Source organism: Dioscorea cayenensis, chromosome 3 (assembly GCF_009730915.1).
Source record: "Dioscorea cayenensis subsp. rotundata cultivar TDr96_F1 chromosome 3, TDr96_F1_v2_PseudoChromosome.rev07_lg8_w22 25.fasta, whole genome shotgun sequence".
Taxonomy (NCBI): Eukaryota; Viridiplantae; Streptophyta; class Magnoliopsida; order Dioscoreales; family Dioscoreaceae; genus Dioscorea; species Dioscorea cayenensis.
In genome coordinates, this window is record NC_052473.1 from 2,930,463 (window position 1) to 2,947,243 (window position 16,781).

Genomic DNA, 16,781 nt, shown 5'->3' on the forward strand with positions numbered 1-16,781 from the left:
ATCAAAGTGAACCAACCATTAATAAATGTAGTAATTAAATAAGATACATAATTGATTATTATTATCAATACTTAACTAGGCATTTGTTATAAATACACATATAAAATAACAGAGTTTTCATATTTACTTGTAAAATTAATTTCTATATATTCTAAAATTATTTTCTAATTATAATTCTTTTAAAAAAGGGTATATTAGTCCATTAGAGCAAAGGGACAAATTTGTAATATAAGTTAAGAGCCAGGGGTAAATATGTAAAATAACTACTCAGATCCAAAGGTTGTCTTAAAAACACCAACCAAACCGGAAACCACGGGCTCATCCGATCGAAACGGAGAGCTCGTATGCTCGCGAGGTTGATCCGCGCGTGCCGTCCCGAAACCGAGCTTTGGTAATCGAAAACCCCAGCAAAGTTCCAAGCTTTGGATCGATAGGAGGAGCAAGGACGAGCGAGAAGAGGAGACGGAGCTCCGATCCGAGGGACGGAGATGGCTCAGAAGCAGCAGCTGAGAGAGCTTGGATCGAAGCTGGATAGCCCTCCCGCTTCCAAAGATGCGCTGATTAAACTCTTAAAGGTTGGTTTTTGTGGAGATTTTTTGCTTGAATTTTGGCCTGGTTGCGATTTGGATATAGTTGGGTGCTTGTTTCTTGTGTGGTTTGTGGTTGGAGCTAGGGTTTTGGAAATGGGTGCAGATTAGGGTTTCTTGCTGGCGAAAGATTGGACCTTTGAGTGATTATCCACGCTACTGGTCAAGAAAGCTTGCACTTTTAACATGAGAAGCTGTGATTTTTATAAAAGGTTGAGTTTTGATGATTTCTTGGATATGAACCTGGAAAGTTGAAGGATGGATTCTTCTTGCCTGGAAAACGGGGGAAGTAGCTATAGTGAATAAGCTTTTATATAATCTAAAAATTGAGTTGGATTTAGGCGCCAGTTATCCTGTTCTCGTAGTTCAGTTTACTACTAGGTTTTCAACTAGTTCATGTGTATGAGAACTTGCACTCTTTAAACTTTCATGTCTTGTTAAGAGGATAATAAAACTCCATTCTCTTAATAAGAAAACAAAGTCTAAAGTATTTTTTTTAGATACTTTAAATACTACAAGCTTCTTGTCTTATCAAGAGAATGGAGTTTTATAATCCTCTTATATGACAGTTATGTTTGCAATCATTTCATGATGAAAATATTGTGCGTGCTCCAGTCTTGAATTCACCTTTATTGAGGAACTTGTTTTTGTCTCAATGATGTACAACATTATTAAGTATTCGCATATATGGGAAGAGAAGTAAACCGTTGGATCCTGCATAATACTCGTGTTGCCTAAAATGGATGACATCACTATAGATAGGATCATACGTATCTTGTCCACTTTTTATATAGTTACATCACAGGATTTGATGTAGATTGCTTTAATAAGAATTACAAGAAGTTCTCTTTCATTCTATGTTTTCAAATTACATATGCAACATACTGCATTTCTCATTTAAATCTATCTTAAAGCTAGTGGATTGTCTAACAATAGAAAATGAAATAATCGGAATGATTAATTTTTCATGATATGTTGTAGGGACTTACGAAGCAATTTGCATTAATTACTAAATATGGTGGCCTTTTGTTTTATTTTATCTTAATATCATTATGCTGTAAACAGTAAGTTATGTATTGAATACAATTTGCAAGTCAGAGTTTTGTGCAACATTTGCGAGATAGGACTTCTATAGGTATGACAGATGCAAGGAAAGAGTGAGCCAACCTAGTGATCAAAGTCTTTCTAGTTTTCTTCTTTTATTTAGCTGGTAAATGACCAAGGTATCTCACGTGCCATGTTCACTGCAAATATTTATTGATCCATGCATCAGTATGTTGCCATCAACTGCAAATACTTCGGTTACTTTCTTTGATTACTTTATATATTTATTTGACATTTGTATTCTCTTACATGATTTCTTAATTTGTACTTTCAGCAAGCTGCAAAGTATCTCTCTGAGTTGGATCAATCACAATGGTCTTCGATGTCAGATTTCATGAAGCCTTTTCTCAATGCTGTGGCAAAGAAAGAGTATCTGAATCATCAAGATAGGGATGTTAAAGTTCTTGTAGCAACATGCATCTGTGAGATCACCCGGATAACTGCACCTGAAGCTCCATACAGTGATGATGTTCTAAAGGCATGCATTTTCATGAGAAATGAACAAAAATCTTTTACTTGATCCTAACCAAACCCTCTGGTTCGTTTTTTCTTCTTGCAGGACATATTTAATCTGATTGTGGGCACACTTAGTGGCCTAAGCGATATTAACAGCCCATCATTCGGGAGGAGAGTTCTTATCTTGGAGACACTTGCGAGATATAGGTCATGTGTTGTGATGTTGGATCTTGAGTGTCATGATCTCATAAATGAAATGTTCAACACTTTTTTTGCTGTTGTAAGGTACATTTGACTTCGATAAATTCAGCTACATAATTAGCAATCTGAGTTGTGTTCTTACATATTTTTTGCTGTTACCGGATATTTTCAACCTCCCTCTTTTAGATGCTTGTGTGCTGTGAATCAGCTTTTTCCTGTCATTTGGTAATCAGTTCTTTCCTTTCATTCGGTAAAGAGTATATCTAATGGGTTAGCTGTTCTTTCTGATGCATCTCATGCAGTGATGATCATCCAGAAAATGTTCTTACATCAATGCAAACAATCATGGTCCTTATTTTAGAGGAGAGTGAGGATATTCAGGAGAATCTCTTAAATACCATACTGTCTGTTTTGGGCCGGAAAAGAAAAGTGAGCTTTTCTTTCTGTCTTTTGTTTTTAATTCTCTACCACATTGTTTAATCCATCCTGAACTCTGTCCAATAATTTTCAATTTTCTTCTTTCTTATGGGCAATGTGTTACATTTTTTGTCCGTACTTAGAGAGCTGAAATTTCTAATGTCAGGACATTTCTATGGCTGCTCGGAAGCTTTCAATGAAAGTTATAGAACTATGTACTGTGAAACTTGAGCCTGGCATAAAGCAGTTTCTTGTTTCTGCTCTGTCCGGAGATAGCAGTTATTTGAAGACTCAAATTGAATATCATGAAGTGATATATGATCTATATCAATGTGCGCCCAAGATTCTCCACAGCATTATCCCATATCTCACAGGAGAGTTATTGGTAAACACCCACATTGCCAGTTATCTCCTTCATTACCTTATATCTAGATTTACAGAAGAAGTACCCATACTTTACCATTATTGTGCATCTTCTTTTAGTGAATCTACTACAGGATTATGTAATCTGAAAGCTATTGTACCATTTAGATATGTGGATCATTTCCCAGCTTATTTATTTGACCTATTTGACCCATGTGAAGAATAACGTGAAGTGCATGGAGATATGCAAAAGAAAGTACTTGGCTTTCAAGTGTCTCTATTATTATTATGTTAAATATCAATGACCATGAAAAAATATATTAAATAGCTTGTAGATCCTTCTTTCTCTTCTTATACCTGTTGATACTCCATGATTCTGATTCCCCAAATACAAATTTTAGACAGATAAGTTAGATATTCGGCAAAAGGCAGTCAATTTACTTGGAGACTTGTTTGCTTTACCGGGGTGTCCAATCTCTGAACCCTTTCAGCCACTCTTCTCTGAGTTTTTGAAGAGATTGACTGATAGGGTGGTTGATGTTCGCGTTTCTGTCATTGAACATGTGAAGAACTGTTTGCTGTCAAATCCGTCCAGACCTGAAGCATCTCAGATTATTAGTAAGAAGTACTTTTCACCTGCATTATAAATAGGTAATAGTACTGTGAGGACTCACAGAAAATAATTCTTGTGTTTATGAAACATTTTTCAGGTGCACTATCGGATCGGCTGATGGACTATGATGAAAATGTCAGGAAACATGTTGTTGCTGCCATCTGTGATGTGGCATGTCATTCATTGAAAGGTTTTCCAACCGAGACTGTGAAGCTTGTTGCAGATCGCCTCCGAGATAAATCTGTGTGTTTTTGTTGTCAAAAAAAATTGTGATCTCTTCTTGATTCTAGTTCCAGGGTTTATTATTTACTTCATATTTTTATCATCTTGTGCCGATAATTTCAGCTCGCTGTCAAAGGCTATGCCATGGAGCGATTAGCAGAGCTGTACAAGCTTTATTGTTTGAAGAGTGTTGATGATTCAATAAGTCGTGATGGATTTGAGTGGATACCAGGGAAAATAGTCAGATGTTTGTATGACAAAGATTTGAGGTAAGACTCCAAATTTGCACATTCTGGATTTAACAACCAAACCACATACTTTTAGGGATTGTTTTTGTTTGATTTCATATGTAATTTCTATATGCTTGTATTTGATTCCATGCACACAGAAGTGATATCTATTGTGAGATGCAACACAAGAAATATTTGCTTCACCAGTTCACTAAACTAGAAACCATTGTTTTCAAGGGGGAAATTGCCAATAGAGACGGGTGATCTTCTTGCCTTCTCTCTGGCGTCTTTATTTGTAACTAATGACAGACATTCAAAAATCTTGTGCAATGTTAACTGCTATGTCTGCAGTGCAACTTTTATATATGAAGTTGGACCTACCATTAACTTCAATAATGTAGTTGACAACTTCTGAACTTCCTGTCTGTCAAGATTTGTGCAACTGAAATGGGCTCTGCTCAGGTCATTTTTTCCACAGGATTGAATGTAGTTGCATTGAATTGTTGAAATGTTGTAGTCTTTTACTTCATAAATATAACAGATGATGCTTGACCTTGCCTTGACCACATGTGGAGTCCAAGACATAATCAGACTGTAAAACTTTATCAACTATTTTGACAAATATTAGACAAATATTAGGTGATATTTTTTAGCCGAATTTGCATAGGCAAAATTTGTGCAAATTAGAAAAATTAATTGTGTTTGGTGCTTGTTTAATCATATTTTCATTTGTGGAAATGCTGAGTGTAAGAAATAAAAATATTTTTGCAAAAATTTACAAACGCCCACACATTGGCACTTGCATATGTTACCATAAGTATACACACCTTTATAAAACATTCCCTGTATTTTGTGTTTGCCTTGCTCTTCCCGTGCTGTATGGTGAACTCATACATATGTGATGCCATTTCTTGAGTTAGTAATTAACTCATTATGTTCTTAAGTTAGCCCAATTGGTTGCGGACATGTTTATCTTTCGACAGTTTATGTTTACTAGCAGGATTTATTTGTGATCTGTTGCTTGTTGGGCCTGGTTGTTTGGCCCAATTGCTTGGCGTTGTTTGCTGAGTTGTTCTAGGGTCATTTATCATGTTTTGTATGAGGTGGTAATCACTTTTTGATGAGACAATATTCTTGGTTGAGGCCGCTAGTTTTCTCCTGTGGTTTGAGACCACTGATTGGTGGTGTGAGACCATTGATTGGCGGTGTGGCACTTGCCCAGATCTGGTTTCAGAGCTTTCATCTTCGATATTTCGATCCTATACAAATAAATATAGATCTATTGCAACAAGCTACTTTGACTTCAGATTAGGAATGTTTTGATTCGGTTCTGTCTTGGGAATTTTCAGCAATCTAACTCATTAATCTAAGTGATTACTGAGTTGGCTTGCGTCAATAAGTTATAGTTTTTCTTTCTTCTTTTCCTTTCTGACCTTAGATGCCATGATATTGGAGATTCCTTTTTCTTTCTTTCTTGTTTGATGTTCCTTGCACTCCAATTCTTCCTAGCTTGGTCCTTTTTTCCAGTGATCATATTGGTGGATCTTTTTGGTTCCACAGCTTCCTCGTTCGTAGACCCTATGTCTTCTGTAATGGTTGTCTGTTTTGGTGAATCTATCATATCTAGAAAGTATCACTATTAGGATATTTACTCGCTGGTGGTGGTCTGCATATGTAACTATAACAATTCTGTTTCATATCTAGGAGGGTGCTAGCTTAATACTTCGAATATATATGCAGATCTGAAACGATTGAACAAATTTTGTGTGGATCTTTGTTCCCACCTGAGATGGCCACTAAAGACATGGTGGAACATTGGACAGCAGTTTTCTCAGGGCTTGATAAAGTTGAGGTGAAAGCTTTGGACCAACTTCTCATGCAGAAGCAAAGGTTCGTCTCCAGCCCATGTCTTTTCGATGGATATTTAGCACTCTGCAGTCATTTTAAATTTCTAGTATTTGATAGGCTTTGCACGGATTTTCAGGTGGTTTCCTCTTGGATTGCAGGTTACAGCAAGAGTTGCAGAGTTATCTCTCTCTTAGGCAAAGATATCAGGTCCGCAAGTATAATTGATCAGTATTGTTTCCATCAAATCCAATCTATAATAACAAATGGGTATTGCTGAAAGCAGGAAGGTGGCACTGTTGATATCCAAAAGAAAATTTCTGCTTGCATCCGAAGCATGTCTCGCCTGTTTAATGATCCTGTGAAAGCGGAGGAGAGCTTTCAGATTCTAAATCAATTGAAGGATATGAATATCTGGAAACTCCTGAAAACCCTACTTGACCCTTGCACTACTTTCCGTCATGCATGGACTGTTCGGGTATTTAGAATTTCTATTCAAGTCAAAACCTTGGTGAATACAGCTAATCATTAACTAATTTTCAAATGGATATAACATTCATCTTTAGTGCTCTAGTTTTTGTGTTTCTTTATTGCTGGATAGATTCTCTGAATTCTTTTTTGACATTTATGACATGTATTTCTTAATACATCCGATATCCCCTTGAATTATATATCGCAATTGTTCTCCGGCAATTATATTTTTTTCCATCTTTTTCTAGGATGACCTGCTGAAGATCCTTGGGGAAAAACATCCGTTGTATGATTTTATGGGTATTCTTTCCATAAAATGCTCCTATCTGTTTTTCAATCAGGAGTATGTCAAGGAGATTTTGTCAATGGCTTCTCAACAAAATTCTAGTGGAAATAGAAAACTTCTAGCATCATCTATGAATCTGCTTGCGGTAATATCTGCACCTTCCTTTTCCTTTAGTCCACATTTATTTGGCTTTTGCTTTAATTAACTCTTATGCAATTGCTTTTCAAATGGCTAGTTTTGTTTTTGCAGTTTTAATATAGATTTAATACAAAATGAGAATAAGGAGCCGACACCTACTGCCACTTGATTTTGTCACTAATATCGTTGATTCGGTCTGCTGCTTTGGCCATTGTTTTGCTCTAAGATTCACCTACTTTTTATGTTTGGCTTGAGTAGATTTCCCTTCAACATTGGAATTTGAAAGTTCTCTTAATCAGAACTCTTGTTGGATTGGTGATGTTGGGTTCTAATTAAATATTTATGTAGTCAACATGCTTGTAAGTTGTAATAAAATGATTCTGGCTCATTGAGCTATCATATGCTTTCAAAACCCATAGGCTTTCCATAACTGGCTGTGTAATGTAGTTCTCTGACATCTCCGTGAGCTGCTTCATATGTCAGAGTCTATATACTCAGCAATAGGGGTCGTCCAAGAAGTTCCTCGGTTTGAATTTCTGGGCTACCTCATCTTCATAATTTCTATCCAATTCATAAGCAGATGCCAATTTATGTAACCATGTTGGGAGAAAGTACATTCTCAAGTGGTCTACTACTTTTCACAATCAAAGCTTGAGTTCATAGCTAATGCACACTAGTTGTGGAAATTGATAGACTAATGCGAGGGCAATGCTAGTTGAAGTATCCCGTTACTGTTGGTGATTGTTATAATTTCAACCATGCCACTTCCATTAGAGGGTGAGTTTCCCCATTTTTCAATTATTAGGTAGGATGCATGGCCATGCCCAGTATGCTCGTGATATTACATTGCTAGATATTGCATTTTTGGAAATATATGTCTGACTATCTGGTAGTGTCGGTTTACATGACTTCTTGAAACTTTATTATATGTATGTTTTGCGCATAACATTTTCTTAGGTGACTGATGGAGAAGTGTTGAGAGAAGTGCACAAACAAAGAATACAACAGTTTTAGTCTAAAGATGAATATGACATTTTATCCAAGTGAATTTTTTGTTTTATTCATGTAGATTTTGCACCAAGTTTCCTGGTTGAAAAATTTAAAAGAGAGTAAAACTTAAGTGTTTAATGTTCTCTTTTGCCAGTTTGTGTTCTCTGGGCTTTTAGTTCTAGTGAAAGCTTAAATTTTATTGATTATTTTCTCAGATGATAGGTTGTTTTTCTCCCCTGCTTTTAGCTGGGTCTGAGGAAGCTCTTGTTAATCTTCTGAAAGAGGACAATGATATCACTAAAGAAGGTATTGCTCATGTTCTAGCAAAGGCTGGTGGAACCATACGGGAGAATCTGGGTTCAACTTCCAGGTGTGAACATTTAAACATATATGAAGAAATTAAGCATTTTATGCAGATGTCGGAGTTTTTATCATCTGTCTCTTGCAGTGCTGTTGATCTACTTTTAGAAAGGCTCTGTTTGGAGGGTAGCCGAAAGCAAGCAAAGTATTCTGTACAGGCCCTGGCAGCAATAACACAAGATGATGGGCTTAAGTCATTATCAGTACTATACAAGGTTGATCAGTCAAGAGTGTAGTTGACCTATTCTGGACAATAAATTAAGATAGTCGGACTTTTTGATTTGAAGTATTATTACCTTCCTGTTTTGGTGATTGTCATACTGAATTAGATATTTCACTGTGCTTGTAGAGGCTGGTTGATAGCTTGGAGGAAAAAACTCACTTGCCATCCATATTACAATCTCTGGGATGTATAGCCCAAACTGCAATGCCTGTGTTTGAAACCAGGGAAGATGAGATCATAGAGTATATTAGGAGCAAGATTTTGGAGCAAAGTAATGTATGTTTTCATCTTCTAAACTTGTACCAACGTGCATGTGAGGATTTATTTCTTTTATGATTAAAAAGTTTTAACACCTGCCTGTTTGATCCTTGTTCAGGTAATTACTGCAGGGTCAAAAGACAAACCTGATTGGAATGAAATTGGCGAAATTTGTCTATTAAAGGTAAACAAGCCTATAAACAATTTGTTGTCTACAATCAGATGTTCATTTTATTTTGCAAAACTGTTCTCTATGTTGCTTATCAAATGATCACTGTAGCATATCGCTTGATAATTACATATAGAGTAAGGCCTATGTGTTCGAATTATGTGATATAATTATTGTTTAGGGCTTTTGGTTTCTTTGGGGCTCTAAATTTTCTAATGTGTTGCAGATTTTTAGCATTAAGACTTTGGTGAAAAGCTATCTACCCCACAAAGATGCTCATTTGAGGCCAGGCATTGAAAAACTTCTAGAAATCCTGAAGAATATTCTTGCTTTTGGAGAAGTTTCAAAGGATATAAAATCGAAGTATAGAAGCAAACCTCCATTCTTTTCCTTTTCCATTGGATTGTCTTTTTTTCATAAAGTTGGTTAAATAATGATCTTCTTTGCAGTGATGTGGATAAGGCCCATATGAGGCTTGCTTCAGCCAAAGCTGTTCTGCGTTTGTCAAGGCAGTGGGAACATAAAATACCTGTTGATGTCTTCTATCTCACATTAAGCATTTCAGAGGTTTATCTGAACTCTTAACTAAAACAAATTAGTTCCACTATGTTTACAGCTGTTAACATTGCCTTAGCTTGAGCTTGGCATGGGTGTTGGTGATTTGCATAAAATTTTCAGGTGGACTGCGTTTTAGTATGACCTTAGCGTTAAAATTTAAGGACTGAGTCACTTGTTTTTATGGTCCTTCTTGGGCCATCTCATCCCATCCCAGTGACAGGCTTACCTAATGCTCTAACCATGTCACCTTCTGAAAATTTTATCAAATTATGCAATTATTTATAGTCTGTTGTGCTTTTCCCGCAAAATTGCAGGATCCATATACTGAATCTAGGAGAATATTCTTCAGCAAAGTCAATCAATATATCAAGGAGAGGCACCTAGATCCCAAGTATGCTTGTGCCTTCCTTCTTAATATGACTGAATGGAACTCTACTGAGGTTAAAGAGGTTAGCTCTGTGAAATTAGTCTGTACTCTATTTCTATACAGTTTGCTATATATTGCTTAAAGGCATACTTTCCTCTTCTTATATATATTTCTAGGTCAAACACAATCTACTGGAACTTATTCAAATATGTCGTCAAGTTAAGGCACGTCAACTTTCGAGGCAAACTGATGTGAGCTCAGTACTGCCCTATCCAGAACATATCCTGGTGTATTTAGTTCATGCTCTTGTGCATCATCCGTCATTTCCAAACATGAACGATTGCAAAGAAATTCATGCCTTTGATCATATTTATCGGTATGTTTTCTCTTCTCTTAAGCCATTTTTCTTTCTTTCTTTCAATTTTTTTTAATGATTCAATTTCTGTTTCCTTTTTAAACTGAGGGTGCATTTTTTCGCATGATTTCTATTAATTTGCATTTATAGTATTGTGATATTGCTCTCTGGTTGTCATCTACTTGTGTTTGCTCTGTTTTTCACATTTTTTGCAAGGTTAAGTGAGTTTCAGAACAAATTTATTTATTGTTCATCATGGGTTTTTTGTACTTTTATTTATAAGAAAATAAGGAAAAAAAAACAAATTGACAAAATTTTTCTCATATTTAAAGCTGATATTTAATGTTTCATTGGTAAATATGGTTTGTTCCTTCCAGTGTCATCTGTTGTTGCACTATTGGTTTATAATGTTGTGAGCATAAGATGTAGCAAAACAGAGTTTTGTGTATATTATTGTCAAATGTTGGGGGAGTGTGCATCTGAATGTCTCTCTCATATAACTCTTGGGTGATCTGTAAATGTTATTTATAGCTGTGACTATTAAAAAAATGTTGAGATATATGAGAAACTTTGTCCGTTAGTGCTGATATTTTGTAGTGTCCAGACGGTTGCATTTATTTCTTTCTGTGCTGTTGCTTGGAGATGAAAGTGGGAAGTCTGGTGGTGGTAATGTTAACCAGAAAAAAGAAAGCACTACTGCAGTGACCACTATCTTTCACAGTATCAAGTGCTCAGAAGATGTTGTTGATCCAGAAAAATCAAAAGTAAGTGATTTATGTGCCTCTTGTGCAAATCAGTATGCCCTCCTGTTGATTAAGTATGCAGTTGAGTGTAGGCAAGGTTTGGTCATCATTTTCAAGAGGAAAAAAAAATTATCATGTAGACCTGATATAGAATGATTTGTTTTGATTGTGTACTCTGAAAATACAGGTGTCACATGTTTTATGTGAGCTTGGCCTATCAATTGTGAAGAGTTTAATTCATGACGAGATGGTTACTTCTGAAACAAGTACAATTTCCTTGCCACCTTCTCTTTATAAGCTTTCTGAGAGCAATGGTGAAACCTCTTTGGTGAGTCCTTTGTTATTTTTGTGAACTCCGTGAAGTTCAATAAAGCATACTTCATTGCTATTCTTGGTGTTGTTTGTGTGATAGAAAATTGTAACACTTGCCAATTTAAATTCATTACTTAGTATAGACAGTATTCAAGAACAACCTTTGTCATTATCTTGTATATTTTTCAGCTGACCCTGTTTATTTACTGATGGCCATACTTGTATAGGATGACAAGGAATTTGAATGGTTATATGGTGCTAGCGCCATGGCCCATTATGAGGCACTAAATACTCCTAATAAGGAACAGGTGTGTATTCATATTAAATTTAGTGCCTCAAGAATCCTTTGTAACCATAACTGTTCCTGGTATTTGGATTTCAGGCAGGGTCAGATTCTGGCAAGAATGAAATGGCCTTAGAAGATAGCGATAGAGAAGGAAATGAATTACCTCTAAGCAAAATGATGAAAATTCTCAAATCTCAGGGCAGCAAGAAAAAGAAAATAGTGAAAAAGAACACTTTGACTCCTGATACAAAACTTCCAGAAAGTGAATTTGATGTCTTGGGAATGGTTAGAGAAATAAATTTGGACAGTCGGGAACAAGCACGGACCATGGAAACAGAAGATTTAACTAGCCCTGAATATTATAACTGTGGACCAAAGTCAACAAAAAACAAAGACAAGGTGGTTCTATCGCCTCAGAAAAGGAAAGGAAATAAGGCTGTCATTGCATTGTCTGTCCCAACTCCAAAACGCAAAAGGTCAGCATCTGTTCACAGGTCTCATTCAAAGAGCCCCAAGGTCCTGAATGATAATAGAAAATTTCCTTACCTGCAACCTATTATCATGGATGAAAAACCCAGTATTTCATCTAAAAAGAGGCTGTCTGTGGAGAAAGACCTTGGTGGATCTATTGCTTCAGATGTGTCGCCATTTTCAAGCGGGAGAAAAGAGCCTGAAATATCCGATCTTAAGCCTGGTGTCAGTAATAATTTAAAGGTAATCTCCTTCTGTAGGGAAAATATGAAAGGTACTTGATTGATGGTTTCATTTGCTTCTTGGTTTTGAATGGTTTTGGCTTGTTCCTAGAAACCTACAACCCAAATGGAGGAGGATAAGAAAACTAGTAGCTCTAAATCTAAGAAGCGTAAAAGGAGAAGCATTGCTGGTCTAGCAAAGGTATGCTCTTCATGTTTTTCCCTGTTGCCATTACTGCAAATTCTGTTGTTGACTGATGCTTTTATCAGTTAATGTTTTGAACATATAAGCCTTCATCAAATGCTGGAGGGAATATATGTTGACCGCCATATTTCATCTTCATGGATTTCACTTAATGTGTTTTTCATGTCACAGTGCTCATATAGTGTTGACGAGAATGATGAACTGGTAGGGTCGAGGATAAAAGTTTGGTGGCCATTGGACAGGAAGTAAGACATATGTTACTGTATTATTTCTCAAACAATTTATGTATTTCATTCAATTTTCTTGTGCTCCAATGTGATCAAGTTACAAATTTGTTTTTATTAAAAGAAAAAGGTCAAAGTGGACTAGGTTGTCTAATAATTGGAGGTTTTTACTTTTGTAAATAGGTTTTATGAAGGCATGGTACAATCTTATGATCCTGGAAAGAAGAAACATACAGTAAGATGGTTCTTTACTCTGCTTTGGTATATGTTTGAAGGATGAATTTTTTGTTGTCTGCATTTGTAGCATGTTTCCTCAGTACAAATGGTAATATCTTTTACATAAACTGGAATATTCACTGAACAAAAATTTTTATCCCTAAGTTTCGTCATTTTTTCTGTAGAAACATGATGGCAGTTGTTTTCTTCTGCTAAACTTGTTGTCAGATCTGTGAGTTAATTTAATTGTTGCAAATCATGTTTCATTTGGCATTCAAATTAAATCTGAGCTGTATTGTGGGTTCCTACATTCATGTGACTGCATGGACAGACGAATGCTATTTGCGTAAGGTGGTTATTCTAACATCATGGTTTCTGAGGCTTCACTAATCATGAGAAACATGATAAGCATGGTCTAAGGTGCTTCTAGCTAAGTCTTCTTTGCAGAGACCAAGTTTGTTTTTAAAATGTCAGAACAATTCTTTTCTTTAAAATATAGCTGTTGCTGCCACTGGCTACTATATACAATTTACATCAGCGGTTGAAAATGATTGAATTTGGAATCATCTGTCCTTCTATATGTTTGCTAAAACAAAATCATCTACCTTTTCTTCCACAATTGATCTATATGATTGAAGAAATCTCTCTGCAGAAGCTGCAAGAATTGTGCTGATAGCTTATTTGTTGCATGCTTTAAACTAATCAAATTTGAGCACTGAGCTTGGAATGTCATAAAAATATGTCAACTAGGCAATGTGTTCAGTATTGGCTTTGTGAAATCTAGCTTTCAAATGGAGCAATTTGTATATATTTCTAAGGGTACGGTTTGTTGGAATATGTGGATTCTCTGGAAAATATTTGGAATGCACTCTACTACCCTTTGCTTTCCCCATGAAAGTTTTCATTTCTGTTATTTTTTTTTCATAAATTCCATTCTAATCTATGAAACTGAATATTTTCTGAACTGTTTCACATCATAGATATTATATGATGATGGAGATATAGAAGTTCTTGATTTAGACAAGGAGAGGTGGGAGCCTCTCAGTAATGGTTGCTCGCCAAGAAAGGTGTCGATCTTTTCTCTCATTATACCTACCTTCATTTGTCTCTATTCTCTTGTCCACTTTTAATATTTCTGTATCTGTAGTCTAAATTCTGTCGTTAACTCTCACTTATCTACAAAAAAAATTCTGACATTCTGCATTTTGCTTGATTTTATGCAGCTGCCGAAGTTAGAAAATCTGTTGTCAGATAAAGAACTGTAAGGATCATTCTTGAACTATATTCTTCTTAGCTTCTTTCATTATCTTAGGAGGTCATTTCAAGTAGCTTGTGGTATATTTGGTTAATTGGTTACGCATCCAAATAGTTTATACTCTGTTGTGGAAAAAGTTGGTAAACCATTGGTCTTTATTTTGTTATCTTTGATTGACAAAATGAAAAACAACCAATATCTTGAGTGCTTGGCATACATTCAAGGCAACAAATAAATTCAAAAGATTTAGTAGTGAAGAAGACCGGTGTCTTCGAGAAATTTAATGTCACGGACAATGACAATGGATCTATAGAGGAGAAATGATCTCTGTTAGTGAACTGTCAATGCATGAAGGATTTGATATACTATAGGTTTACTGAGGGCGGTCTGACAGTACACATCCCATCACCGACAGCGTTATCATCTCCTATCAATGCCAGTGTTCATCTTTATAATAATCACTTGCTTTCCTTATCCAAAAATTATCAAATGGATATATGTATCTATTTGCTGAAATTAAATTTTCCTTTAATTAGTAGCCTTCTAGACTTGAATAATGATTCTGATCATCATGGTCTTAAAAACTCTGCCGTGCATCAGAAATCAATGAATTGTTTAAGCATGTTATTTACACACCACACATGGAAATATGGGCAAAGTTTACATTATATGGAAATTCTAACCCCAAACCAGCTAAAAGCTGTTCAAGTCTTAAAGGTGTCATACTTCCCTCTTGATCTTATCATCGCTAAATTAGATTTTTGCTATACTAACTAACTGCAAGCATGTGGTCTGAACTATAAATCAAGTTAGAAATGAGCAGCAGATTCCAAACTCTCTCTCACCCCTTCTAGTTGTTAGTGAGACCCCTTTGTGAAAGATATAATGATTTTTCATGTTACCATTAATAATCTTGATTATAATACATGTAATGTTTTTAGATTGCAAACTAACTTGCTTGGTGTTTTATTTCTATTTCATCTATGAATGTTTCAGGTCTGGTAAAAAACCGAAAGGCAAGAGCAAAACCATCGGTACACAAAATAAGAACTCTGTCAAGAAGTAAGCTTCTCTTTCATGCACTTGACATCATCTCAAATGGAGAAATTTACTGTAATTGGACTTTAAATTCTCATGATTTGTTGATAGGATTAAAAGGAAGACGACAAAGAAAGAGCCAGTGGGCAAGAACAGGAATATGCTATCTGGAGGCGATTCGAGTGCAGATTCTGTTGTTTCTGGAAGCAGTGGAAATGATTCTGATTTGTCGAACGCTCATCCGAATTCTATCTCTGAGGTTGATGATGCCAATTCAGGTAAATATTCTCTTTCAGACAATAAAAAACCTATGATGCAAATGCCATGCTTATTTGATTACAAGTTTCTTCTATTCATCATATATGATCTATTACGCAGATGAACCAGAAGAGCAGACGGTGGACGAACAAGTTTCAGAACCCGAAGAAAACACCAAACAAATGTCAGATGATGAGCCAGACAATCCAATGGAAGAAGAGAAACCAGATTCTTCTCATTCAGCTGACAAGGAAGATTCCGAGGATGACGATGATGATCAACCTCTTGTAAATCCCTTTACCAATAACAAATCTCCAAAACAAAGAAAAATCATTACTGTAATCCGTCGTTCTGATTTCAGTTTCCGTTGCAGGGTGCGTGGAAGCAACGGGCCGGAAAAGCAGGCTAAAGCATAACTCTTTAGACCATGAACAAGGACATCGTAGCCGGGTGTTGCCTTGACATAATAGCTTTGATTACTTCTCAACACCGAAATCTTCAACGAAATACGACCTTGCGGAACACTGTAATTTCGCTTACAAAATAATGATATCATAGCTTCTGTGCATAATGTCGTTACATCGATCCTAACAGTCACTGAATTTCTTTGAATATGAAAAAAAAGACTGCCCGAGATACCGGTCATCACCGAGTTGGAGCTTGTTCCTGAAACTGAAACCCTAGATCAATGACCTTGTTTCTTTAAGATTGTGCCAAATTTCTTCTGAACTTTTTAGGGCACTGTTATGTATGAACTGTTGTATGTATGTCTATATACCTAACCAACAAAAAATATATATTAGTTTGCATGTTAAGAGTTAGAAGTTGTTGATGTTTTAGATCTCAGTGAATCAAAATAGAATTGGTTTGTGAAAAATAATTGAATTTAAATGTGTTGCTTGTTTGTCACAATAATTTGTGATGGAAATTGCTATTTTTAATTTAGATTGAAAGAGAAAAACTGAAAACTCTTTGTTTTAATTATTCGAAGTGAGACATTATTTACAAGTCCTTGAATGTTTAAATTATCACTGATTAGCCCATTGTAGTTTTTTTAATTATCTACTAGCACTTTTGTGCAGAATTATTGTTTAGCCCCTGTAGCTTTTTAAATTATATAATATTCCTTTTTTTAATTATCTATTTTTTGTAGATTTATTTTTAGCTTCTTTAAAGAAAATATTCTCAAGTAAATCTCATAGGTCTTACTTACCAATTGTTTTGTATTAAAAAATAAAATCCTATATATAAACTATTTCTCTATTATCAATGTAGGTTGGGATTTCAATTTGATGATATTGAATATGGAAATTTTCACAAACCCTAGAACTCCCAAAAT

At 35.6% G+C, this 16,781-nt stretch overlaps 1 protein-coding gene across 2 annotated transcripts; it reads left to right on the forward strand.

Annotated features, from left to right (window-relative positions):
- The first annotated feature begins 317 nt into the window (after window positions 1-317).
- LOC120254154 (sister chromatid cohesion protein PDS5 homolog A) lies at window positions 318-16,354 on the forward strand. Of its 2 annotated transcripts, XM_039262302.1 has the most exons (34): window positions 318-575; window positions 1,966-2,169; window positions 2,251-2,432; window positions 2,651-2,777; window positions 2,932-3,150; window positions 3,530-3,746; window positions 3,839-3,984; window positions 4,087-4,232; window positions 5,934-6,083; window positions 6,200-6,248; window positions 6,325-6,516; window positions 6,758-6,940; window positions 8,139-8,293; window positions 8,372-8,498; window positions 8,633-8,782; window positions 8,883-8,948; window positions 9,160-9,296; window positions 9,383-9,500; window positions 9,806-9,940; window positions 10,035-10,234; window positions 10,818-10,977; window positions 11,144-11,284; window positions 11,496-11,576; window positions 11,651-12,030; window positions 12,133-12,268; window positions 12,359-12,448; window positions 12,623-12,696; window positions 12,859-12,910; window positions 13,872-13,958; window positions 14,115-14,152; window positions 15,143-15,208; window positions 15,296-15,462; window positions 15,563-15,729; window positions 15,816-16,354. In XM_039262302.1, the coding sequence occupies exons 1-34, from the start codon at window positions 489-491 to the stop codon at window positions 15,849-15,851; spliced, it is 4,665 nt and encodes a 1,554-aa protein (XP_039118236.1). In that variant the 5' UTR covers window positions 318-488; the 3' UTR covers window positions 15,852-16,354. The 2 variants fall into 2 exon arrangements, with proteins under 2 accessions (XP_039118236.1, XP_039118231.1); XM_039262297.1 differs by having other exon boundaries at window positions 11,651-12,268.
- Window positions 16,355-16,781: the final 427 nt, after the last annotated feature.